This window comes from Pseudophryne corroboree, chromosome 2 (genome assembly GCF_028390025.1).
Source record: "Pseudophryne corroboree isolate aPseCor3 chromosome 2, aPseCor3.hap2, whole genome shotgun sequence".
NCBI lineage: Eukaryota > Metazoa > Chordata > Amphibia > Anura > Myobatrachidae > Pseudophryne > Pseudophryne corroboree.
Genome location: NC_086445.1, coordinates 276,357,138 through 276,384,435, shown reverse-complemented (window position 1 = coordinate 276,384,435; position 27,298 = coordinate 276,357,138). Strand labels below are relative to the sequence as shown.

Here is a 27,298-nt window from a genome sequence, read left to right as displayed (position 1 = left end):
TCCCAACGTACCCTGTCCTGTGCAGGGAAAGGATACGCCATAAGAATCCTCTTGGGAATCTACAGCTTTTTGTCTGGAGTTTCCCAAGCTTTTTCAAATAACTCGTTCAGCTCATGAGATGGGGGAAAGGTTACCTCAGGTTTCTTTTCCTTATACATGTGCACCCTCGTGTCAGGGACAGAGGGGTCATCTGTGATATGCAAAACATCTTTTATTGCAATAATCATATAATGAATACTTTTGGCCACCCTTGGGTGCAACCTCGCATCATCGTAGTCGACACTGGGTCAGAATCCGTGTCCGTATCAGTGTCTGCTATTTGGGATAGGGGACGTTTCTGAGACCCAGAAGGGCCCTATGACCCAGTCGAAGCCGTGGATTGACTCCCTGCTTTTTCCCTGGACTCTGCTTTGTCCATTATCTTATGTAATAAGGTCACATTTGCATTTAAAACATTCCACATGTCCAACCAATCATGAGTTGGCGTTGCCGACGGAGACACCACAATCATCTGCTCCACCTCGTCCTTAGATGAGCCTTCCGCATCAGACATGTTGACACACTCGTACAGACACCCCCACACACACACAGGGATATAGTTATAAGGAGACAGTTCCCCAATAAGGCCCTTTGGAGAGACAGAGAGGGAGTATGCCAGCACACACCCAGGGCCGACTGACACTGGAAACAATTTCACAGATAATATAGCGCTTATATATATATATATATATATATATATATATATATATATATATATATATACACACACATATATATATATACACACACATACATACATACACATACACACACATACTAGGTGCTTCATCGCGCCCTGCGGGCGCTCTTCACACCGTCGCAAGGGGCTACGGCCCCTTAACCCTTGCATGCCTTTCTGGGGTTCAATATTTGTATTATATGGAGTATTACCTGCATTCCTTTGTTAGTGGTTAAATATTGCACAATGAAAGGGCGTGCGTTGGTGAAGGAGGCGCAGCCCCTTGCGACAGCGTGAACAGCACCTGCAGGGCATGATGTACAGAATGTAGCGGGTGCGGGGGGGACTGCGGATGGGGGAGGGTGTCTGTAGATGCTGCGGGTGGAGGAGGGGGCGGATGCGTGGGGGGGCCCGGATGGGGAAGGGTCGGGAGGTGCTACGGATGGGGGAGGGGCAGAGGAGTGGGGGCTGCAGATGGGGGAGGGGTCCAGAGGCACTGCAGGTGGGGGAGGGGCAGGGGTGCCATGGGTGGGAGAGGGGCAGGTGCAGGGATGTTGCGGATGGGTGAAGGGTTCCAGAGGTGCTGTGGGATGGGAAGGGGTGGTGGTGCCGGGGGTGGGGTAGGGGGTCCGGAGGCACCATGGGTGGGGGAGGAGCAGGTACAGGTGGTGCGGCAGATGGGGAAGGGGGTCTCGAAGCGCTGCAGGTGGTGGAGGGGCAGGTGTAGGGGTGCCGTGGGTGGGGGAGGAGTGGGGGGGGGGGGGACCACGGATTGAGGAGGGTGTCTGCAGATGCTGTGGGTGGAGGGGGGCAGGTGTGGGGGAGACATATATGGGGGGTGGATGGTGGAGGGGGCCTGGAGGTGCTGTGGGTGGTGGAGGGGCGGGGGAATGGGAGCAGTGGGTGGTGTAGGGGGTCTGGAGGCACAGCGTGTGGGGGAGGGGTGGGGTGCCGCATGTGGTGTAGGGGAAGGTGCGGAGGTGTGGTGCATTGGGGAGGGATCTGGAGGCGTTGCGGGGACTGTACCTGCCAAAAAGGTAGTTGGAGGGTATGCAGTAACAGGGCCAGGACAGGGGAGACGGGGCCAGGACAGGGGAGACGGGGCCAGGACAGGAGAGACGGGGCCAGGACAGGGGAGACGGGGCCAGGACAGAAATGACAGGGACAGGATAGGGGTGACATGCCCAGGGTAGGGGCGGCAGGACCAGGACAGGGGTGACAGGGCCATTATAGGGTTGACAGGGCAAGCACAGGGGTGACAGGGCCAGCATAAGGGTGACAGGGCCAGGATAAGGGTGAAATGGCCAGGATAAGGGCCAGGATAAGGGTGAAATGGCCAGGATACGGGTGAAAGGGCCAGGATAAGGGTGACAGGGCAAGGCCAGGGGTGACAGGGACATGACAGAACACAGGGCACGGGAGAGATTGGTATTAGGGACAGAACAGTGGTGACAGACAGATGTGTCTTACCGGAGTCACAGCTGCTGGCTGCTGCTGTTCCACTCCAACCTGTTGGGATCTGCTGCTGGTGGAGACTTGGCATGGCTGACTCTCTCAGGCTGGAGTCCTGCTTCCTCTGCCCGTCCGCATCCCTCCCCCTCCTCAGTCACACACCGCAGACCTTACACAGCTGCCAGGCACTGTGGTAAGGGGAGACTGGGAGTGACTGGTTAGTCCCCGGGAGATGCTGCGGCTGGAGGGAGGAAGGGGTCATAGCATGCACGCGGCGCGGACCTCGCGGCTGCCAGGCACTGTAGAAAGGGGAGACTGGGAGTGACTGGTTAGCTCCCAGGAGACGCTGCGGCTGGAGGGAGGAGGGGGTCGGAGCCTGCAATCAGTGCGGACTTCTGCAGCGCTACCCGCCGGCTAAAGTGTGTGAAAGACCTGGGCGCACCTCACTGCGGGTGGCAGCGCTGCAGCTAGCGGTGGGGTTGCCGGGGCTGGAGATAACAGAGGCACTACGGAACCTGCACAGCAGCAGGTGCCCCACAAAACTGCAGCTAAGAAGCGTGGAGTGTGCCAGAAAGTGACGCTCCTCCGCGCCAGAGAGCCCCTGCTGAGTTTGCTGATGTGGGGGGTCAAGCACACAGTGAACCGGTGCCCGTCTGTCTGTACGGCATACCTCCTCACACAACACCATACCTCCCCCACTGTCCCGATTTTCGCGGGACAGTCCCATTTTTTTGGGGTCTGTCCCGCTGTCCCACCCGTGGCCCACAGTATCCCGCGGTGAAGGGGGGTCATTTGGGAAGCTCCTGAACTCGCTGTTCTGCTTAGCAGAACAGCGGTGAATAGATGCGCACAGCGTCTATTTAGTGAAGACAGGAGGAGAGGGGGCATCAGGGGGTACGGATTAAGGGGGGGTTCCGGCAGCAGAGCCGGATTAAGGGGGGAGGGCCAGGGGGTACGTACCGTGGGCCCCACAGTTTTAGGGGCCTCCCCGGCTGGAGTAGCTCTGTCCCAGCTCTTAAGCTCCCCGTCCTGCCAGTAACAGCAGCAGCATTGTGCTACAGCCAGCGCACGCTGCTGCGTGTTGGCAGGTCTGTGGTGTTGCAGGGTCCCTGCTTTCTTCTGCCTGTGCGGGTGTGTAGGGGGGAGCGACAACCCCCTCTGGATTTAGCCCAAGCTGAGGGGCCAAAATCCCATGAAAAAAATATATCCGGAATTTGCATAAGGGGGCGTGGCCACGCAGTCGCGATTAGGCCACGCCCCCAAACCCACAGCAGGCTCAGCAATGAGATAGGGCTCCCCTGTCTCAAGTGCCCTGGGCCCCCCGGACTCATAATCCGCCCCTGGGGGCATGCCAGCAGCTCACAGAGCGCTGGGCATGCCCCCTCACTGACGAAAACGGGGGCCCTCCAGTGAAGCCACACCCCTTTTCGTTGGTCACGCCCCCTTTTCGCCACATGTGTGTCCCTCCTGCCTGAAGAAAGCTGGTAGGTATGCACCCCTGCCTGTGCCATGCCCATACCATCTGCTTCTGCTCCTAGTCTCCTATAGATTTGCCCAGATCTGTGACTCATTTGACTAACTCCGCCCAGTGTTGTGACTCCGCCCAGCGTTAGCAAATGAGTCACAAAGTCACAGATCTGGGCTATTATATAGGAGATATATAATTAACTGTGTAATACACTCACTGCACCTTAAAAGTGCCCCCCCCCCCCCCTCTTTTCAGCCCTGTGTCACCGTGTTCAGCAGGGGAGAGACCGGAGAGCCAGCTTCTCTGCAGTTCTCTGTGGAGAAAATGGCGCTGGTTAGTGCTGAGGGACCAAGCTCCGCCCCCTCCAGCGGCGGGCTTTGGTCCCGCTCAAATGTATAAAACTGGCGGGGTATTTTTTATAATCACTGCCCATATACATATAGATGCCAGACTTAGAGGTTTTTATTGCTGCCCAGGGCGCCCCCCCTGCGCCCTGCACCCATCAGTGCCTGCTAGTGTGTGTTGTGTGTGGGAGCAATGGCGTGCAGCGTTACCGCTGCGCGCTTACCTCAGGGAAGATCTGAAGTCTTCTGCCGCCTAAGAAGTCTTCTTTTCTTCTTATACTCACCCGGCTTCTATCTTCCGGCTCTGTGAGGAGGACGGCAGCGCGGCTCTGGGACGAACGGCGAGGGGAGACCTGCGTTCCGACTCCCTCTGGAGCTAATGGTGTCCAGTAGCCTAAGAAGCAGAGCCTATCACTTAAGTAGGTCTGCTTCTCTCTCCTCAGTCCCACGATGCAGGGAGCCTGTTGCCAGCAGGTCTCCCTGAAAATAAAAAACCTAACAAAATTATTTTTCAAAGAAACTCAGGAGAGCTCCCCTGTAATGCACCCTATCTCCTCTGGGCACAAGATCTAACTGAGGTCTGGAGGAGGGGCATAGAGGGAGGAGCCAGTGCACACCCATTCTAAAGTTCTTTATAGTGCCCATGTCTCCTGCGGAGCCAGTCTATACCCCATGATCCTTACGGAGTTCCCAACATCCTCTAGGACAGTGATTTTCAACCTTTTTTAACTCGCGGCACACCAAACAATATTTTAAAATTGCCAAGGCACACCATCAGTTCCCCACAGAAAAAAACAAAACACACACATTGGCCCTCACAGTAAAAAAATAAATAAAAATCCACACATACATTGGACTACACAGAAAAAACAATCACATTGCTCCCCACATAAATCCTATTGCTCCCCAAATGAATTATTCACATTATTCCCCCCGCCCCCCCATAAATCCATAAATTCTTATTCTCCCCTCATAAATCCTATTATTCCCCACAGGAGAAATAAAATAACAAATATTATCATCTGTCCTCCTCCCTGTCACTCAGTATTGGGGGGGTCTGTTCATAGTGGAGTTCTGCTAATACTGAGCAGCGGGCGGTCGGGCAGGTGTGGATGTGGGTGGGCAAGGAAAGCTGTGTATGCAGGCGGGAACTGAAAGATGTGTATGCAGGCGGGTGGGCTGGCTGGGTGGTGAGACGCGGCGGCTGTGACCTATGATATCACAGCGTTTTCAAGGCATAGGTCATGGCCAGAGCATGACTGGTCCTCTAAGAAGAGCACGGGCCAACAGTTCACTCTGAAGGTGCAGGAAGCTGCTCTGGCTCCGCGGCACACCTTGCAACTGGTCGCGGCACACTAGTGTGCCACGGCACACTGGTTGAAAAAGCCTGCTCTAGGACGTAAGAGAAATAATGAAACTCCTGGCACTGAAAGGTTTAACAGCATAATTCAGCAGGAGAATTTTGTATTTCTATAAAAAATAATGAGGTAGATGCATAAACCTGGAAAGCGATAAAGTTTAGAGAGAAAGTACCAACCACTTAGCTCATAATAATAATTTTTCAAACACAGCCTGTAACATGGCAGCTAGGAGCTGACTGGCTGGTAAATTAGCTCTCTATTTTATCTCTCTTCCAGGTTTGATACATCTCCCCCAATCAAAGAAAACCTCTTACCTGGATCACTTCCAGCCAGTATGTCTAATGGGTTCACTGGTTTCTCTTTAACCTGACTGGTCCGCGTTTCCTCAGGAGCACCAGCATTATTTCCTTCTGCTTGTGGAGGGTCTGTTTGTCCCCCAGACTGATTTTTCCTGAATTTGTTTCTGAAGTTCCTTTGGTTTTTGTAATTTTTACTTGGCCAATTATTTTTGTCACTGCCTCCTGCACCATTCTTCATTCCCTTCATCTTACTGCAAGTACACAAGCAGATTAGTGCAGATCAAATAATGACACAGGGAAAGTGAAACATCTGACAACACTACATAAACAGACAGAAAGGCGGTCACTGCCAAGTCCCTGAACTAGGAGACTGAAAATGAAATACTGTAATATACATACAGTATATGCTGATACAATGTAAAACAGTGGTCTACGTAACCATTCAGGGCTCTATTGTATAACCGGCAGTGGAACCAACTTAGACCTTATTCTTTCAGACAATACAAGGTTATTGGATATGAGCCCAAAACACAGTAAAACCATGTTAAGGTATTGCTTGATTTTTACACTATAACCAAAACTTAAGACAAAAGTATCACTGCTTTTAAGGGAGAGATAAAACACAGGTCGTAAAGGGTCAATGGGCTATTGCAGTCTCCAAAATAAGCATTGTTTTAAAACCTGCAGTTATTTTTGGATAAAGATTTCACAGTCTTACTCCTGCAGGCACAAGTATACCACATTACTCAGTAATCAGCAGAAAGCTTAAATCAGGAGATTGCCAATGTACAGTATATACACACATATATACAGTGCTCGTGATCTTACTGGATTACAAGCTTTGTTTCTAGGTTTTGCCATTTTACGTAATCAACATTTCCGTGGGGCTCAGCCAACCTTTGTCATGGTCAATGACGCTTCATAGAATCAGTGGGTCTGTGCTCGTTTAATCAGATCATTCTATGCTTTATAAATCAGTATTGAAGAGACTTATTTCACTGGACAATTCTCATTACCCTTTTGGTATCCGAGAACACAAGCTTTATTATTATTTTTTTACATGAATGACAAAATACATTTACTCAGATGGTAAAAAAACATATTTTCAACAATGATCATGTTAATATATCAGAGTAAAAAATAATTTTCAATAAAGTTTGTAGTATTAAACTTTTTTTTATTTCAACAAAGCACGTTAAAACAAAAATTGAGATGTAACACACCATGGCTCTATAAACAAACATATTGCACTTGGTAAAGTGCGTTTACAAAAGTGTTAAGTCAAAAAGTGGGCTTGTTCCTACAACAAACATGCGGAAATAAGCAACAGGCTAGGCCAGTCACATGATCACAGACTCTCCAGCGCAAATAATTTACCTATAGTTTAGGGAAGAACAAGAGCAGTCATTGAACACCGCGTAGACTCAAATTTATCCACATCATGGTGTGCCTATCTGGGTAACATGGTACTATAGAGTACACGCATGACTACATTCCAAAACTCTATAGTTCAAGTGAAGTGCAAATGGATGGATGTGAATTTGTAATGAGCTGTGCACAGCTTCAAGCACCGAGATACAACACACAGGGAGACTCCAGGTGTCACTGCATTGGCTACAAAATATCATACAAACCTAAATTGAGCCGTTTTTAGCACTTCTCCACGTTGTTCTTTGTCTTTGTGGAGCTGTTGCTTCCTGGCTACGTTTTGTAGTGTTGGATAGTTTCTAAAAAGGAGAAAAAAATAAAGTTATGCATATAAACAGTTGCAATATACAGAAGCTATAAAGAACTTTAAATGGAAGCGTTAAATGGAACCATATGTAATATTTCAAAGATAACACAACACAAAAAAAAGGTGTCTTTATGTTTTGTTTTAAACTCTTTATTTGTACAAGGAGAAAAAGAGAAATATTCAAAACAGACATATGTGCATAATAAAAAGTACAACCAATACTCCTTGGTGTTTTTAATTTTAAACAATTAACAAACAAATGTGTCCCTCAAGGGGGGACAAAACATGGACAGGGGAAAAGAAGAGAGAAGGAAGGGAAAAGGATGAGCGGGGAAAGAAGAAAGGACGGAGACAAAGGAAAAGAACAGTCGGTCCAGGATGTGAGGTAAAGAAGGTACATAGTGTAGCAATATATATAGGACATAATTATGACAATGTAGGCACAAAGAGAAGAACAATAAATTACCATAAAATGAGAAAAGAGCAGGAGGACATCCGGAGGGAGGGCCCAAGGACGAAATTGCCAGTGTAACCAGAAGGGTTGAGACAGACAGACTTTACAAATCAGTGTGAGGAAGACACTGCAAGCAACCAAGGATCCCAAACTAGTTCAAATTTGTGGGGACAGTCATATAGATCGTAAGTAATTTTCTCCATATTAGCAACAAACCAAACATAATTAGTCAGTGCGGGGATTGTAGGAGCAGCGGAGGACTTCCAATTCCTAGCAATTAAGGATTTAGCGGCTACTAAGATATGGGAAAACAATTTATTCAAGAGTGGGTCTAAGTCTGGAAATGGGAAATAGGCGTGCCAATAAAAATATCCACGGGTCCAGCGTGAGTGGGAGACCCGAGAGGGATTTCAATACAACAAGTACATCATTCCAAAAGTGAACTATATGCGGACAAGTCCACCAAATATGGAAAAGAGTTCCCCTTTGACCACATCCCCGCCAACACACAGGAGTAGCAGAAGGGAATATCCTAGACAATTTGTCCGGGGTGTAGTACCACCTATAGTATAATTTGTATGCTGTTTCCTTAAGTCTGGTTGAGATAGAACTTTTAGCTATGCCCTCTCGTACTTCTGCCCAACAAGTGTCGTCCGGAGGGGGAAGGGGGGGGGACCTAGGTCCCTCTTCAACTCCCGCTCATGGCGAGTCTGCTCCGATTAATAGAGGATATATTAGCGAGATCAACCCATTACATATGGTGTTTTTGGCACATAAGGATTCAAAGGGAGTAAGATCCCACATAACATCATTTTGAGGTAAAGAGAGGAGGAAGTGACGAATCAGAAAGTATTCAAAGAATGACAGGGATAAGGAGAACTTACGCTTAAGATCATCTATTGTCATCCATGAACTTGAGAACATAGATCATGTACTATATGGACCCCAGCGCTGTGCCAGAGTATAAATCGATGAGGAGAAACACCAGCGGGAAAAATAGGATTTTGGTACTTACCAGGTAAATCCTTTTCTTTGAATCCATAGGGGGCACTGGAGTACTCTTGGGATATGGACGGCTTTAGCAGAACAAAGGCACTGAATATTTAAATTTAGAACTCTCCATCCCTCCATATCCCCGAGTACCTCAGTGTTTTTTACTGAGCCGAATAGGAACTATAGAGAGGTTGACAATGGAGAATTCCTATAACATAACGGACAACAACAAAGTTGACACATAACGTTACTGACAACGAAACAGTTGACACCATAACCGATAGAACCTTATAATTTGAACCAGTCGGTGAAAATGTGTTACCATAAGATCCCCTGAGCTTAATACAACCCAGGTAAAACTGCTCTGGGTGGGCGTCCAGTGCCCCCTATGGATTCAAAGAAAAGGATTTACCTGTTAAGTACCAAAATCCTATTTTCTTTTTCATCCACTAGGGGTCACTGGAGTACTCTTGGGACGTACCAAAGCTTCCCCCGTGGGCGGGAGAGCTGTTTGACACCTGTAACACTAGGCGGCCAAAGCTAGATGCTGATGCCGCAAACGTATCAAACTTGTAAAAGCGCACAAACGTGTGCACTGAAGACCATGTAGCCACACGGTCAAGCTGCGTCGTAGAAGCTCCACGACCAGCTGCCCATGACGTTCCCACAGAACCTGTGGGATGAGCTATTACTGATGTAGGCGACTGTAACCTAGCCTTAAGGTAAGCCTGACGTATAGTCAGTTTTATCCATCTGGATAAGGTCTGCTGAGAAGCTGGCCAACCCCACTTGGCAGCATCATAGAGAACAAACAACATATCCGTATTACGAACTGTAGACGTTCGGGACATATAAACGCGTAATGCGCGTACCACATTCAGAGTTCTAGAATGTGCTGTCAACACAGGAACTACTATTGGTTGATTGATGTGAAAAGATGACACTAGCTTTGGTAAGAAATCGGGATTCGTCCGAAGTTCCGCTCTGTCATCAGGAAACACCAAATACGGTGGCTTGCATGACAAGGCACCCAAATTTGAAAAACGCCTTGCCGAAGCTAAGGCTAGAAGAAAAATCGTTTTCCAAGTGAGAAACTTAATATCCACTTGCTGTAAGGGTTCAAAATATGAAGACTGTAAGAAATCTAAAACCAGATTCAAGTCCCATGGCGCTGTAGGTGGAATAAAAGGAGGCTGTACTCTGAGGACAGCCTGCAGAAAAGTGTGTACTGACGGCAATAGAGCCAATCGTCTTTGAAAATAAATTGACAACGCAGATACCTGCACCTTCAGTGTAGATAAACACAGTCCTCCATCCAACCCGGTCTGTAAAAATAACAGAATACGGGATAACTTGAAAGATGATGTCGGAAACTTCCGAGCTTCACACCAACCTATATAGGCACGCCAAATTCTGTAATAATGAGCTGCCGTAACCGGCTTCCTAGCTCGTAACATGGTTGGTATAACCGATACTGTAATGCCCTCTCTTCTTAAGAGGGCGGTCTCAACAACCACCCCGTCAAACGCAGCCGCGCTAAATAGGGGTAAAAGAACGGACCCTGTTGTAACAGGTCTCGACGTAGTATGAGCGGCCAAGGATCGTCTGCGAGTAGTCCGCGGAGATTCGAGAACCAAGCTCTCCAAGACCAATGAGGCATCACTAGTATGACTGTGACGGACTCTCTTTTGATCCGTTTTAGCAACTGAGAGAGCAGCGGAAAACGGTGGAAACAGATACACGAGGCTGTACGGCCACGCGATTGTGAGAGCATCCACCGCCACTGCCCTTGGATCTGTCGTTCTGGACACATACTGGGGCGTTTGTAATTGTGGCGAGATGCCATCATGTCCACCTGAGGGTAACCCCACCTGTGGACCAACATGTGAAACACCTCTGGATTTAATGCCCAGTCTCCTGGATGAAAATCCCGACGGCTGAGATCATCCGTCTAGCAGTTGTCCACTCCCGGAATGAACCCAGTCGACAATATCACCTTGTGGTATTCTGGGCAATTGAGGATTCGAGCTACTTCCCGCATTGTCATGCGGCTTCTCGTTCCTCCCAGGTTGTTGTGTATGCGACTGCCGTCGCGTTGTCTGACTGCACTTGGACAGTCTGAGAGCGAAGCATGTAGTGCATTGTAAATTGCACGGAGTTCCAGGACATTTATAGACAGCAATCTGTCGTGATTCGTCTAGAGACCCTGTCGCTGACCATTTTAAACTACAACTCCCCAACCTCTGAGACTCTCGCCCAGAGTAGAGACACCCTCGCCCCCCTGTGGGGAATCTGCCTATGTGAGGGCGACCACTGCTGTTGAAATGGACGCGAGTGAAAACCTCCGAACTGAAGCGCTTCGAAAGCCCATCATTGTTCCTAATAGGCGAATACACAAATGTACCAATAGTGTGCGTGGCTTGAGCACTAATTGTACCAGATGGCGTATAATCTGTACTTTCTGGTGTAGCAGGTAAATTCTTTGATTTACCGTATCTGGAATCATACCTAGGAATTGAAGTCGTTGAGACGGAATTAGATGCGATTGTTTTTGAAGTTGACACTGCAACCGTGGTGTACGTTAGCAGCGCAAGTCGGAGGAGCATCTGTTGAGACGGAGCTCTTATGAGCAGGTATGGAATGATTGTCACTGCCAGGGATCTGAGATGAGCTATCATCACAAACATCACTTTGGTGAATACCCGAGGCGCTGACAAGAGGCCAAACGGTATAGCCTGAAACTGTTAATGGTTGTGGCGTATTGCAAAACGCAAGAACCTGTGATGAGGTGACCAAGCCGGAATGTGTAAGTACGCATCCTGGAGATCAAGCGCAATCATGCAATCTTGTGGCTCCAAATATGCAAATACTGACCGCAGAAATTCCATCTTCAATCTGTAGTAAGTGACTTACTGATTGAGACTGCGACGGAGGCCTCCGGCTTCGGTACCACAAACATACGGGAATAATAACCCTGACCTTGTTGGTGTACCAGGCCTGGAATTAAAAACTGCTGAATCCAGCAGAGACTGAATGGCAACCTGCCAAAACGCCTTCTTGTTGTCCGACAGAGGCAGTCGTGCCTTGAAAAACCGGAGTGGCGGGAGACAGCTTTCTTTTAACCCTAAATAGCGGATACATACATGAGTGGATGTCTGGAAACCCGGCAAATGTAACGTGTAAAGGCGCGCTCCCACAATTGGAAATTCGAGATGGGCTGGGAGCCAGTCAAGCCACTGGCTTGTTGTGACTTTAGCGCCCTGGCGTTACAAGGCGTGACTGTTTTTGTACCACAACCTTGAAAAGACTGAAGTCTAAAGGCTTTAAACGCCGGACCAGAGTATTTCCGTCTTGATACCGGAGGAGGCAATGGCGGGAATTTGTCAAATTTAGGACCAAAGAACTTCTGGCCTGGTCGTGCTGAAACTAGCGACGATGAAAAGCGAGAAGCGAGCTAACAGGCGGCAGCAGAAGCTGTACAGAGATACTCAGCAGCTTCTCAGATGTGATTAACGATAAGTATAACGTGATCGTCATTGTTTCCATACACAGAGCGCCCTAGTGACCCAAATGTATCTTGGGTCTTTATAAGGTTTGACACAGACGAATTCACCAATGGCGGATTCTCCAATTTAGATGTCACTGTGTGGAAACGGATAAATAGACTTAAATCTTAGTAAGATATCCTAAATAAGAAGCCCATTGAAGATCTGTCGTTTAGTAAATACGACGGATTAGATGTTAGAGGCACCTTAGTCTCTGTAAATTTCAGAGACTGACTCACTGGTCATTAGCAATGTATGGTTGTCAAAACCCGCACTATCTGACTGCTGGTCTAATGTGCCCTCCTCACTCGTATTTAGCGCTGTGAGGTTTGACATAGAATTGTCAGACTGCAACATAGCAGAAATGTTTAAATTAGAAGACCAGTTAAATTAACACCCTGGTACCCAAAGTGAAGTTGGACCTTTGGAAAGGCTGAGACTCCTCCGTTAGAGCTGGCGGAGTAACTTCCGAGACTCCGATCTTACCGCTCCTGTCGAGCGGAGTCAATTTGAATTGCCAATGCTTAACATAGGATCTGGGAATGAACCGGCTTCCGGAGTGGAAACCTACAAAACATACTGAACATGTGGTAGATTTATGTACAGACATTGTAGTAAAACGTATTTTTAGTCTGTGCTGGAGCCTTACTCCTTATACAGACAGACAACACAATAGCCAAAGGACAGACACTTGCACGACTCAGTAAAATTTTTACTTAAGGTGTGTAATATATATATATTTATGGCCGAAATACAGTTCACATGGCCAGCCTATGTGAAACCTGAACCAAAATTCCCACCAACACCCCTGCGCCTCCGGTGGAGTAGAGATGTAGGGCAGGAACATTCTGGAATTACAAACTGGAAGAAATAGGAAGCATGGTTAAAATGGCCCCCATGCCATGCTTACACTGATAATCACAGGACAGGTTACAATACCTGCTGCAGTGTAAATATAGGCTCAATAGTCTATTATACAGTGATAATCACAGTCTAGTATACAGTGATAATCACAGGCAGGTTACAATACATGCCTCCAGTGTTAATATAGGCTCAATAGCCTATTATACAGTGATAATCACAGGCAGGTCACAATACATGCTCCAGTGTTAATATAGGCTCTGCCTGCTGACTGCAGTTTAATATAGGCTCTCTATTAATACCACCTATAGATATGGCAGCCTGTCATGCTATTCTTTCCCTTACATTTTCCCCCTTGCAGCCGCGCTGTAATCAGCCAGGTCCCCCCCCCCCTTCCCCCTGTACTCCCTGTAGCGCTGTGTCTCAGCGGGGAGCCGGGAAGCTCATTGCAGGGAGGCGAGGGACACTTATTGCAGAGCAGCGGAGGTCGGCTGGCCGGAGCGGCGCGTAGCGGCTTCCGGCGTCGCTAGCCGAGCTGCGGCGGGTCTCCCCCTCTGAGCGCTGGCACTTGCAATACAGCGCTGACGGAGCGCCTGGGGCGGGCGGACGGAGCGGCTGGGGCGGGCCGGCTGTATGAGCGGCGGTGAGCGGGCGGCATTACAACACGGACCCCACACAGCGGGGCGACAGCCTGCGCTGACCGCCCCGTTTCCCCAGCATACCTTGTTGTAGGGAGGCCTGCGACGGGCTTCAATCTGTAAGCTCCGAGCGCTTCAGTTTATGGCTGTGACGGGGCTTCTATCTGTAAGCTCCGTCCAGCTGTTGCAGGAGGCAGTGGGCTGCCTGTGGCTGTGAGGGTGCTCTTTGTGAGGACCGACACGCCATGCGCTGTCCGTGCAGCGGCACTATCCCGGACCCATGTTTTTACAGAAACTGGGAAGGGATGTGCTAAGTGAAAAAGTAAAAATGTAAAAGTAAAAATGAAAAATTAATAAAATCTTCAACTAAGTGTGGGAACTCCACACAAGCCTTGTTAGTGCTGTGAGCACAGAAAAAACACTGAGGTACTCGGGGATATGGAGGGGTGGAGAGTTCTAAATTTAAATATTCAGTGCCTTTGTTCTGCTAAAGCCGTCCATATCCCAAGAGTACTCCAGTGACCCCTAGTGGATGAAAAAGAAAGCAGGGTTGTTCCAAAGGGAGGTGAGGGGAAAGCAGGAGGAAGACAGTTTATATTTCACCAGAGAGTTAGACCAGATGGAGAGATGGAATTTAAGAGAAGGAAAAGAATTCGTTAGAGTGAGTTGATAAGATTTGTCCAGACCCCACAGCGAAGCCAAAGAACAAAGGCCCAAGGAAAAGGCTTCCAAGTCAACCCAGGCAACAGAGCCCTAGGGTACAAAAGAGGCGTGTCTATGTTTTACACGTGTAAAAGAAAGTTCATAAAGCACATGCGGAAATTAGTCATGGGGTAAACACTGCAGATAAATGAATATGTCTATAGGGGCATACCGACAGCTGGGCGAGCGCAAATGAGCCCCTTGCGGGCTCGCTGCGCTCGCCACGCTGCGGCCACGGTGGTGCTCATATCTATTCTCCCTCCAGAGGGGTCGTTGACCCCCAAGAGGGAGAAAAGCTGTCGGTATGCCGGCGTTCGGGATTCCGGCGCCAGTATGCTGGTCGTCGGGAGCCCTGCTGCCAGCAAACTGAAGACCACCCGTCTATATGTGTCCTCATACACCTATGTATGTGACAAAATATTCCACAATGTACTTCAGTTTGTCTCTGTACACGACTGTTGTGGGGCTAGGATACTGCGCACAATGAAAGACACTATTTATGGTACGAGATTCAAAAAATAGGAGACCTGAAATTAACTAGAACCTTTATTCCCCCTGATAGAAGTGCCTTCTATAAGATTAACAAAAGAAAAAAGGAAAAGCTTGTTAAGTGCTTGAAGTAGGCACTCATCCCAGAGAATGGGTGATTAAAAGGTCATTTTCAGCTTGCACTACAGATCACTATGACAACCGCTATTTGGGGACCATAATATAATATTATGTGTTTATAAAAATTAACAATTAACTTGATGTGCTTTAAAGAGACAGTTGTACTTGCAGACAATATTTAAGCATTATAATAAGAATTTACTCACCGGTAATTCTATTTCTCGTAGTCCGTAGTGGATGCTGGGAACTCCGTAAGGACCATGGGGAATAGCGGGCTCCGAAGGAGGCTGGGCACTCTAGAAAGATCTTAGACTACCTGGTGTGCACTGGCTCCTCCCACTATGACCCTCCTCCAAGCCTCAGTTAGGTACTGTGCCCGGACGAGCGTACACAATAAGGAAGGATTTTGAATCCCGGGTAAGACTCATACCAGCCACACCAATCACACCGTACAACTCGTGATATGAAACACAGTTAACAGTATGAAACAATAGAGCCTCTCAACAGATGGCTCAACAATAACCCGATTTAGTTAACAATAACTATGTACAAGTATTGCAGATAAACCGCACTTGGGATGGGCGCCCAGCATCCACTACGGACTACGAGAAATAGAATTACCGGTGAGTAAATTCTTATTTTCTCTAACGTCCTAGTGGATGCTGGGAACTCCGTAAGGACCATGGGGATTATACCAAAGCTCCCAAACGGGCGGGAGAGTGCGGATGACTCTGCAGCACTGAATGAGAGAACTCCAGGTCCTCCTCAGCCAGGGTATCAAATTTGTAGAATTTTGCAAACGTGTTTGCCCCTGACCAAGTAGCTGCTCGGCAAAGTTGTAAAGCCGAGACCCCTCGGGCAGCCGCCCAAGATGAGCCCACCTTCCTTGTGGAATGGGCATTGACAGATTTTGGCTGTGGCAGGCCTGCCACAGTATGTGCAAGCTGAATTGTACTACAAATCCAACGAGCAATAGTCTGCTTAGAAGCAGGAGCACCCAGCTTATTAGGTGCATATAGGATAAACAGCGAGTCAGATTTTCTGACTCTAGCCGTTCTGGAAACATATATTTTCAGTGCCCTGACAACGTCTAGCAACTTGGAGTCCTCCAAGTCCCTAGTAGCCTAGGCACCACAATAGGCTGGTTCAGGTGAAACGCTGACACCACCTTTGGGAGAAACTGGGGACGAGTCCTCAATTCTGCCCTATCCATATGGAAAATCAAATAAGGGCTTTTACAAGACAAAGCCGCCAACTTTGATACTCGCCTGGCAGAAGCCAAGGCCAATAACATAACCACCTTCCACGTGAGATATTTCAGATCCACGGTTTTTAGTGGTTCAAACCAATGTGATTTTAAGAAACTCAACACCACGTTGAGATCCCAAGGTGCCACAGGAGGCACAAACGGGGGCTGACTCTGCAGCACTCCTTTTATAAATGTCTGAACTTCGGGTACTGAAGCTAGTTCTTTTTGAAAGAAAATCGACAGAGCCGAGATCTGTACCTTAATGGAACCCAATTTAAGGCCCATAGTCACTCCTGCTTGCAGGAAATGCAGAAATCGACCTAGTTGAAATTACTCTGTTGGGGCCCTTTCGGCCTCACACCATGCAACATATTTTCGCCATATGCGGTGATAATGAGTTGCTGTAACCTCTTTCCTGGCTTTAGTAAGCGTAGGAATGACTTCCTCCGGAATGCCCTTTTCCTTCAGGATCCGGCGCTCAACCGCCATGCCGACAAACGCAGCCGCGGTAAGTCTTGGAACAGACAGGGCCCCTGCTGCCGCAGGTCCTGTCTGAGTGGCAGAGGCCATGGGTCCTCTGATATAAATTCTTGAAGTTCTGGGTACCAAGCTCTTCTTGGCCATCCACGAGTATCGTTCTTACTCCTCGCCTTCTTATTATTCTCAGTACCTTTGGTATGAGAGGCAGAGGGGAGAACACATAAACCGACTGGTACACCCACGGTGTTACCAGAGCGTCCATAGCTATCGCCTGAGGGTCCCTTGACCTGGTGCAATATCTTTTATAGCTTTTTGTTGAGGCGGGACGCCATCATGTCCACCTGTGGCCTTTCCCAATGGTGTACAATCCTATTGGAAGACTTCTGGAGGAAGTCCCCATTCTCCCGGGTGGAGGTCGTGTCTGTTGAGAAGATCTGCTTCCCAGTTGTCCACTCCGGGAATGAACACTGCTGACAGTGCTAACACATGATTTTCCGCCTATCGGAGAATCCTTGTGGCTTCTGCCATCGCCATCCTGCTTCTTGTGCCGCCCTGTTGGTTTACATGGGCGACTGCCGTGATGTTGTCTGATTGGATCAGTACCGGCTGTTTTTGAAGCAGAGGCCTTGCCGGCCTCAGGGCATTGTAAATGGCCCTCAGGTCCAGAATATTTATGTGTAGGGAAATAACCTGACTTGACCAAAGTCCCTGGAAATTTCTTCCCTGTGTGACTGCCTCCCAGCCTCAAAGGCTGGAATCCATGGTCACTAGGACCTAGTCCTGTATGCCGAAACTGCGGCCCTCTTGAAGATGGGCACTCTGCAGCCACCACAGTAGAGATACCCTGGTCCTTGGAGACAGGGTTATCAGCCTATGCATCGGAAGATGCGATCCGGACCACTTGTCCAACAGGTCCCTCTGAAAAGTTCTTGTATGGAACCTGCCTAATGGGATTGCTTCGTAGGAAGCTACCATTTTTCCCAGGACTCGCGTGCAATGATGCACTGCTACCTATTTTGGCTTCAGGAGGTCTCCGACTAGAGATGACAACTCCTTGGCTTTCTCCTCCGGGATAAACACTATTTCTGGTTTATGTCCAGAACCATCCCCAGGAACAGTAGACGTGTCATAGGAACCAGCTGTGACTTTGGACTGTTTAGAATCCAACCATGCTGTTGTAGCACTTTCCAAAATAGTGCTACCCCGACTACCAACTGCTCCTTGGACCTCGCCCTTATAACGAGATTGTCCAAGTACGGGATAATTACAACTCCCTTTTTTTGAAGGAGTATCAACATCTCGGCCATTACCTTGATAAAACACCCTCGGTGCCATGTACAGTCCAAACGGCAGTGTCTGGACTTGGTAATGGTAATCCTGTACCACAAATCTGAGGTACTCCTGGCTAGGATGGTAAATGGGGACATGCAGGTAAGCATCCTTGATGTCCCAGGATACCATGTAATCCCCCTCGTCCAGGCTTGGAATAACCGCCCTGAGCGATTCCATCTTGAACTTGAATTTTTGTGTTCAAGGATTTTAAATATAAAATGGGTCACACCGAACCATGCGGTTTCGGTACCCCAACCCGTGTGGAATAGTAACCCCGTCCTTGTTGAAGTAGGGGCACCTTGAGTATTACCTGCTGGGAATACCGCTTATTAATTGCCTCTAGCACAGCCTCCCTGCCTGAGGGAGTTGTCAGCAAGGCATATTTTAGGAAACGGCTGAGGGGAGACATCTCGAATTCCAGCTTGTACCCCTGAAATACTACTTGAAAGAAACAGAGATCCACCTGTGAGCAAGCCCACTAATTGCTGAAATTTTTTAGACGGCCCCCCACCGTACCTGGCTACACCTGTGGAGCACCCGCGTCATGATGTGGCCTCACAGGAGGCGGGGGAAGAATCTTGATTCTGGGAACAGGCTGACTGGTGCAGCTTTTTTCCCCTTGTCTCTGTACAGAAAGGAAGCGCCATTTGACCCGCTTGCTTTTCTGAAGCCGAAAGGACTGTACCTTTGTCTGTGAGGAAACCTGAGGTAAAATTATTTCTTCCCAGCAGTTGCTGTGGATACGAGGTCCCAGAGACCATCCCCAAATAATTCCTCACCCTTATAAGGCTCTCTATGCGCTTTTTAAGTCAGCATCACCTGTCCAGTGACAGGTCTCTAATACCCTCCTGACAGAATGGACATTACATTTATTTTGGATGCCAGCCGGCAAAATATCCCTCTGTGCATCCCCCATATATAAGACGACGTCTTTAATATGTTTTTATGTTTGCCAACTAGTATCCCTGTTTGACAGGGTCACCGACCACGCTGCAGCAGCACTATCTGCAGGTCTCAGTCTAGTACCTGAGTGTGTAAATACAGACTTTAGGATAGCCTCCTGTTTTTTATCAACAGGCACCTATTAAAGTGGCCGTATCCTAAGACGGCAGTGCCACCTTTTTTGACAAACGTGTGAGCGCCTTATCCACCCTAGGGGATATCTCCCAGCGTAACTTATCCACCTGGCGGGAAAGGGTACGCCATCAGTAACTTTTTATAAATTACCAGTTTCTTATCGGGGGAACCCACGCTTTCACACACTTCATTTATTCATCTGATGGGGGAACAAAACACTGCCTGTTTTTTCTCCCCAAACCTAAAACCCATTTTTAGAGGTGCTTGGGTTAAAGTCAGAAATGTATAACACATTTTTTATTGCCGGGATCACGTCACGGATGTTCCTAGTGGATTGTGTATATGTCTCCACCTTGTCGACACTGGAGTCAGACTCCGTGTCGACATCTGTGTCTGCCATCTGAGAGAGCGGGCGTTTTTGAGCCCCTGATGGCCTTTGAGACGCCTGGGCAGGCGCGGGCTGCGAAGCCGGCTGTCCCACAGCTGTTACGTCATCCACCCTTTTATGTAAGGAGTTGACACTGTCGGTTAACACCTTTCACCTATCCATCCACTCTGGTGTCGGCCCCACAGGGGGCGACATCACATATATCGGCCTCTGTTCTGTCACCATATAAGCCTCCTCATTCAACATGTCGACACAGCCGTACCGACACACCGCAGACACACAGGGAATGCTCTAAACGAGGACAGGACCCACAAAAGCCCTTTGGGGGGACAGAGTAAGAGTATGCCAGCACACACCAGAGCGCTATATATATATATATATATATATATATATATACACACAGGGACTAACTGAGTTATGTCCCTAATAGCTGCTTTTTATATAATATACTGTATACAGTGCCAATTTTAATGCCCCCCCTCTCTTTTCCCTCTTACTGTACTGTAGTAATTGCAGGGAAGAGCCAGGGAGCTTCCTTCCAGCCGAGCTGTGAGGGAAAAATGGCGCCAGTGTGCTGAGGAGATAGGCTCCGCCCCTTTTTTGCGGCCTATTCTCCCGTTTTTTATGGAATTCTGGCAGGGGTATTTACCTCATATATAGCCCCTGGGGCCATATATTGAGGTATTTTAGCCAGCCAAGGTGTTTTTATTGCTGCCTCAGGGCGCCCCCCCCAGCGCCCTGCACCCTCAGTGACCGAAGTGTGAAGTGTGTGAGAGGAGCAATGGCGCACAGCTGCAGTGCTGTGCGCTACCTTGGTGAAGACAGAGTCTTCATGCCGCCGATTTTCCGGACCATCTTCTTGCTTCTGGCTCTGTAAGGGGGACGGCGGCGCGGCTCCGGGACCGAACATCAAGGCTGGGCCTGCGGTCGATCCCTCTGGAGCTAATGGTGTCCAGTAGCCTAAGAAGCCCAATCCGGCTGCAAGCAGGCGAGTTCGCTTCTTCTCCCCTTAGTCCCTCGCTGCAGTGAGCCTGTTGCCAGCAGGTCTCACTGAAAATAACAAATTCTAAGACTATAACTTTCTAAGAGCTCAGGAGAGCCCCTAGTGTGCATCCAACCTCGGCCGGGCACGAAATCTAACTGAGGCTTGGAGGAGGGTCATAGTGGGAGGAGCCAGTGCACACCAGGTAGTCTAAGATCTTTCTAGAGTGCCCAGCCTCCTTCGGAGCCCGCTATTCCCCATGGTCCTTACGGAGTTCCCAGCATCCACTAGGACGTTAGAGAAAATAAAAATAATAAATGGGAAATGTTGAATCCTTTCTCAGAATACATTATGGGGCGATGGAACACTGGGGTATAGAGTGCATGACTGAATCTTCAGCACTTTACATTTACTTCTAAAAGCTCAAGTTCGTCCTTCTGTCTATATCCTCATTGACAGTAATGGATTTCAGTATTTTATATTTTTCTTACAAAGCTCCTAAGGACAGAATCAGAAGTACAAAATAAGGGGTACAGGAGAGAACCAGTTTCCCCAAGAACATTAAAAATCTTAGGATAACAGTTAAACAAAAAGCAAACGGACAACAGAATCCTGGTCCCCCACTGGATTCAGAGAAAAGTATTTTACAAAAAATAGGATTTTAATACCTACCGGTAAATCCTTTTCTTAGTCCGTAGAGGATGCTGGGGACTCCGTAAGGACCATGGGGTATAGACGGGATCCGCAGGAGACATGGGCACACTATAAGACTTTGAATGGGTGTGAACTGGCTCCTCCCTCTATGCCCCTCATCCAGACCTCCGTTAGAAAACTGTGCACAGGGCGACGGACATTTCGAGGAAAGAATTTGTTTAAACACTGAGTGTCATACCAGCACGCACCTCGAACATACCGCAGAACGTGGTATTTAATAGAACACCAGCCAAGGGCATGAAAAATTACACAGCCACATGCTGAGAGAATATGTAACACAACCTGTGTCAATCCAACCAATAAGAAGATACCGCATGCCATGGCATGAACAACGTCAGCAACAGCCTGACAGAAATGAAACACCACAAGAGTGTAACCATAACCAATAACTGCAGACACAGTACGCACTGGGACGGGCGCCCAGCATCCTCTATGGACTAAGAGAAAAGGATTTACCGGTAGGTATTAAAATCCTTTTTTCTCATACGTCCTAGAGGATGCTGGGAACTCCGTAAGGACCATGGGGTTTATACCAAAGCTCCAGACCGGGCGGGGGAAGTGCGGACGACTCTGCAGCACCGATTGAGCAAACAGGAGGTCCCCATCAGCCAGGGTATCAAACTTGTAGAGCCTAGCAAAGGTGTTTGAACCCGACCAAGTAGCCGCTCGGCAAAGCTAAACCGCCGAGACACCTCGGGCATCCGCCCAAGAAGAGCCCATCTTCCTAGTAGAATGGGTCTCCACCGACTCCGGTAACGGCAATCCAGCCGTAGAACGAGCACGCCGAATCTTATCACAGATCCAGCGTGTAAGACTGCATAGATGCAGGCGCCCCAATCACGCTGGGAGCATACCGGACAAACAGAGCCTCTGTTTCCCCAATCTGAGCCAAATTGGCGACAAATATTCAAAGCCCGGACTACATCGAGATACCTTGAATCAGCCAATGCTGAAGTTACCACAGGCATCAAAATAGGCTGGTTTCTGCGAAACACAGAAACCCCCTTTTGGCAGAACTATGATTCGAGCTCTCAATTCCGCTCTATCCACATGGAAGATCAAACAGGGGCTCTTGTGAGACAAAGCCGCTACTTAAGACACCCGCCTTGCGGACGCCAAAGCCAAAAGCAAGACCACTCTCCAAGATAGAAATTTCAACCCAACCTTTCATAAAGGTTCCAATCAGTGTGACACAAGAAAACGCAACACCACGTCAAGGTCCCACATGGAGGTTGGATGTGCAGTACTCCTTTCACGAAAGTCTGAACTTCCGGAGAGGTGGCCAATTCTTTTCTTGAAAGAAAATTTATAAGGCCAAAACCGCACTGAAATGGAGCCTAACTTTAGGCCTGCATCCACACCTGCTTGCAAAGAATGGAGAAGAACGACCCAGCTGAAAGTCTTCCGTAGGAACCTTCTTGGATTCACACCAAGACACATATTTACGCCAAATACGGTGGTAAGGCTTTGCCGTTACTTCTTTTCTAGCCTGAAGAAGTGTGGAAATTACTTCACTGGAAATACCCTTCCGGGCTAGGATATGACGTTCAACCGCCACGCCGTCAAACGCAGCCGCGGTAAGTCTTGATACACGCCCGGATCTTGCTGCAATAGTTCCTCACGTAGAGAAAGCTGCCAGGGATCTTCTATGAGTAAATCTTGAAGAACTGAATACCAAGCCCTCCTTGGCTAGACCGGAACAATGAAGATCGCCTGAACCTATGTTCTTCTTACGTTTATCACCTTCAGAAAGAGTGAAAGCGGAGGGGACCCATAAACCGACTGAAAACACCCAAGGTGCCACGAGGGCGTCCACTGCTATAGCTTGAGTGTCCCTTGACCTGGAACAATATCCCTGAGGTCTCTCGTTGAGGCGAGACGCCAACATGTCCAATTGAGGCACTCCTCGAAAACTTGTCACTTCTGTGAAAACTTCTTGATGACGACTGTATTTCTCCCGGATGGAGATCGCGTCTGCAGAGGAAATCTATTCCTCCGTCGTCTACATCCGGAACGAAGACTGCTAATATATCGTTTACCCGTCTTTCCGCCCAGCTGAAAACTTTTGCGGCTTCTGCCATTGCCGCTTTGCTCCATGTTCCGCCCTAGCGGCTTACTTACGCCACTGCTGTCAAGTTGTCCGACAGAAATAACACGGGCAGATCACGAAGAATATGTTCGTTGAAAATAGCTCTTAATTCAAGAAAGCTTATTGCAGACAGGCTTTCCAGCTTGACCTTTTCCTCTGGAAATACTTCCCTTGGAAAGACTGCTCCCCAGCCTCGGAGATCTTCATGCATGGACACCAGGATCTAATCCTGGATCCCGAACCTTTGTCCCTCTAGGAGGTGAGACTGTGCAGACACCACAGGAACGATATCCTGACCATAAGGATTATATTCCGGTGCATGTGCAGGTGAGACCCGGACCACATTTTCAACTGGTCCCGTGAAAACCACTCTGGCATTTGACCTGCTCACCGAAAAGGCCTCTTAGGCCGCACCCATCTTCTTCGTCAACGGAACATATTGATGGATTGTCACTGCAAATCTGATCCGACTCTGGATCCTCAGACATCTTTCCACAAGAAAACACAGAACCTCAACCGTTCAGTATCTACTCTGATTCCCACCTCCGACATCCGTGTCGCTGGGAACAACAGCCATTCCCTGTGTTGAAGAACAGTCAGAGAGAAGCAACGATTTGGAGCACTTGTTTGTTGACCTCGCCGTAATCAGGGGAGCGTCTCAGTACAGAATAACAATGGCTCTTACTATTGAAAGAAAACCATCATACTGCCAACACTCCCGTGAAATGGCAAAGACAATCCTGGATATCAACCCAGGTAGGCTGAATGCTGAGAAAAACGCATTTAAACCCTTTTTCTACATTTACGTGCTGGAGCTCCCCTGGCCTGAGAGATTCTATCCTGTAGTTCAACTTCGTAAGTAGAAGTCTTTGTTTCTTTTATTATTATTTTTTAATTTTATTTTTTAATAGGGACAGCAGGACAAAGTCCTGAACCTGACGCAACTCTGGTATGGCGTCGCGTACTACCTCCCCTTCCAGAGGGGAATCGGTAAGATCCATTTGAAAAATCAGTGAGGGGAATCATCAGTAAACTCCAGTATGTCCCCCTTTGGATTCTATTATTAACTCCCAGGTCCAAGTCCATTCCCGGACTGACGGAAGAGTATTAGATGAGTTCCCACCGGTGTGGGCTCCAGCCAGATAGACCTAGCGACACGCGGTGGATGTGGTAGAAACAGAAGACAATATCCGCTTCTGCGAACCTAACAAGGCTGCAGAGCTCTTCACCTTCCACTATCTGCACAGAAAGGGAAAAAAGGAACGGTATCGAACCGGTTAAAATGACTGCATCCCACAAAAGAATGCGTCACCAACCGTTGTGAGGGAATCTAACTCACGAAGGTGGACTTACCAGTGGTATTCGCCGAGAGTGACTTAACTGAGGCATCCCCAAACAGCGGTACACCGTCACAGGGAAAAACTCCAGTATCTCTCGGAGTCAGCTTCAGCATTCCTCCGGGCCACACCTACTGCAGACGCACGGCAGCCTGCCGCAATGTTATAGAGAAGAACCAACATAAGAAACATCCCCTCTCTCTCTAGGTAATTCTATCGGATGTCTTTCCGAATACAAGCACTCCCCCATGCGCATGTAATGCAAATAACTTCAAAGCATAGAAATAAAATATCACTTAGCTTCCTGTATACAATCCTTTGTGACAGGGCCCCGTGCCGACCAGGAGGTGACTTTCACAGTATTCTATCCGCGGCGGGAAAAGAATAAACACTCGGACTCCTCGTGAGGATCTGAGACCAATTCGTCACGGCCGAACTAGAGCTTTATCAACAGAGCGACCAGCACATGAGAAGGAACACTTACTTCAGCATTCATTAGAAATCGTAATATGAATATACATATTGCAATACACACACTTATATATATATATATATATATATATATATATATATATGCAGATTGTCCGGAACCGCCGGGTCCCTAGTGACATTAATGTGTTCTGAATGTGTATGACCATGTACTGAATGCCCAAGTTGTGGATCTAACCAGGAAACCTTATGGTCCACAGAAAACCTAGTATTCGTCGACAGCAGGGAGTAGTAACCAGGCAAAATAACATTCTTGCGACCCCGAGGGAAGTATACATATATCATTTTAATATCACTTCCACACAACTATTACCATGTCTGTGCTCGAGCTACAGGTCCATGGAACCGTACATAACATATAAATATAAATGCAGGTATAAGTCAGTTACAGCATGTTAATTTACACCCAGTAATAACAGTTGGTGCAGACAGGGTCACCCACATACTACTGTGTCTCCCATACAGTGTTTACTTTTGAAAAGCATACAACTACCGACCTGCTGACACTGCATCTACTGAATCAAGTATCAACAGGAGTCGGTGATGCCGACAGAGAGATTCCCATAGCCGTTTGCGCTCACACATGTCGACACATGTGCACTAAAAAGCCATAGTGGGTATATCTGACAGGGAAAACACAGACATATATGCACAACTCAATGATTACATGCCCATTATCTAAGATAGTGCTATATTTCATTCTATATTGCACTAAATCACTGTGACCCCCTTCGTTTACACTGTACACATTGCTTTGGCGGGGACCGTGTAGAAAATGGCGCTGTATCATGTTGTGAGGGCTAAGCCACGCCCCCTCTCGGCGCGCTTCAGCCCCGCTATTATTTTAGCGTTTTTATGCTGGCAGGGGTCCATATACAGTGCCTATACACTGTATACATGTTTAGCCAGGCTCAATGGAGAGGTATATTGCTGCCCAGGGCGCCCCCCCCCTGCGCCCTTGTAGAGCCGTTGGTGTGTGGGAGCAATGGCGCGCAGCGCGACCGCTGCGCGGTACCTCTGAGACTCTGAAGTCTTCTGCCGTCACTGAAGTCTTCTGTTCTTCTAATACTCTCCCGGCTTCTTTCTTCTGGCTTCTGTGAGGGGGGTGACGGCGCGGCTCCGTGCTAGGCGCACCAAGTGATCGAACCCTCTGGAACTAATGGTGTCCAGGAGCCTAAAAAGCAGAGCCCTTAACTCAGAAGTAGGTCTGACTTCTCTCCCCTCAGTCCCACGAAGCAGAGAGCCTGTAGACAGCAGGTCTTTCTGAAAATAAAAAACCTAACAAAGTCTTTCAGAGAAACTCAGTAGAGCTCCCCTAGTGTGTGTCCAGTCTCTCCTGGGCACAGAATCTAACTGAGGTCTGGAGGAGGGGCATAGAGGGAGGAGCCAGTTCACACCCATTCAAAGTCTTATAGTGTGCCCATGTCTCCTGCGGATCCCGTCTATACCCCATGGTCCTTACGGAGTCCCCAGCCTCCTCTAGGACGTATGAGAAACACTGTTCTCATTCCTCCCTTGTGGAAACTGGAACATTGGAAGCATCGTAACGCTGCCGCTAAGCTCAACAGTCAACGTGAGCAACACCTTATGTATGGAATCCTTGGACGCAAAAGTATTGAACTGATATAGCTTTGTGAAGGTGTGCTTCAAAGACCAAGTGGCTGCAGAGCACAGTTGTTTATCCAAGACCCCATGGATCAAGTGGATCAAGAGGTAGATTCTAATCTTGTGGAATGTTTCTTCTCTTCTTTCTTGATAGATTGTCTTGCACCAATGTAAGGTTTGCAAAGTACCAATGTTATCCACCTGCAATGGTCTCTCCAGATCAGTGTGTTTCCCAACCTCGGCTCTCAAGGCACACTAACAGTCCAGGTTTTGTGCTACCAATGCTTGAACACAGGTTAGTAAATCCAAATAACTGAAGTACTAATTAAGTCACCTTTACTGTATGGCTATCAAAAAGTGTGCCTTGAGGAGCGTGG

The 27,298-nt window shown here is 48.2% G+C and overlaps 1 protein-coding gene across 1 annotated transcript in view; it reads right to left on the bottom strand.

Moving 5' to 3' along the window:
* The window catches only part of NUFIP1 (nuclear FMR1 interacting protein 1), a 211,357-nt gene that overhangs the window by 32,998 nt on the left and 151,061 nt on the right, over window positions 1–27,298 (bottom strand). Inside the window, exons 6-7 of the mRNA XM_063952833.1 lie at window positions 7,277–7,369; window positions 5,658–5,893 (exon numbers count right to left, since the gene is read on the bottom strand). Coding sequence (XP_063808903.1) covers window positions 5,658–5,893; window positions 7,277–7,369 — 329 coding nt within the window. The remainder of the gene's footprint in view (window positions 1–5,657; window positions 5,894–7,276; window positions 7,370–27,298) is intronic.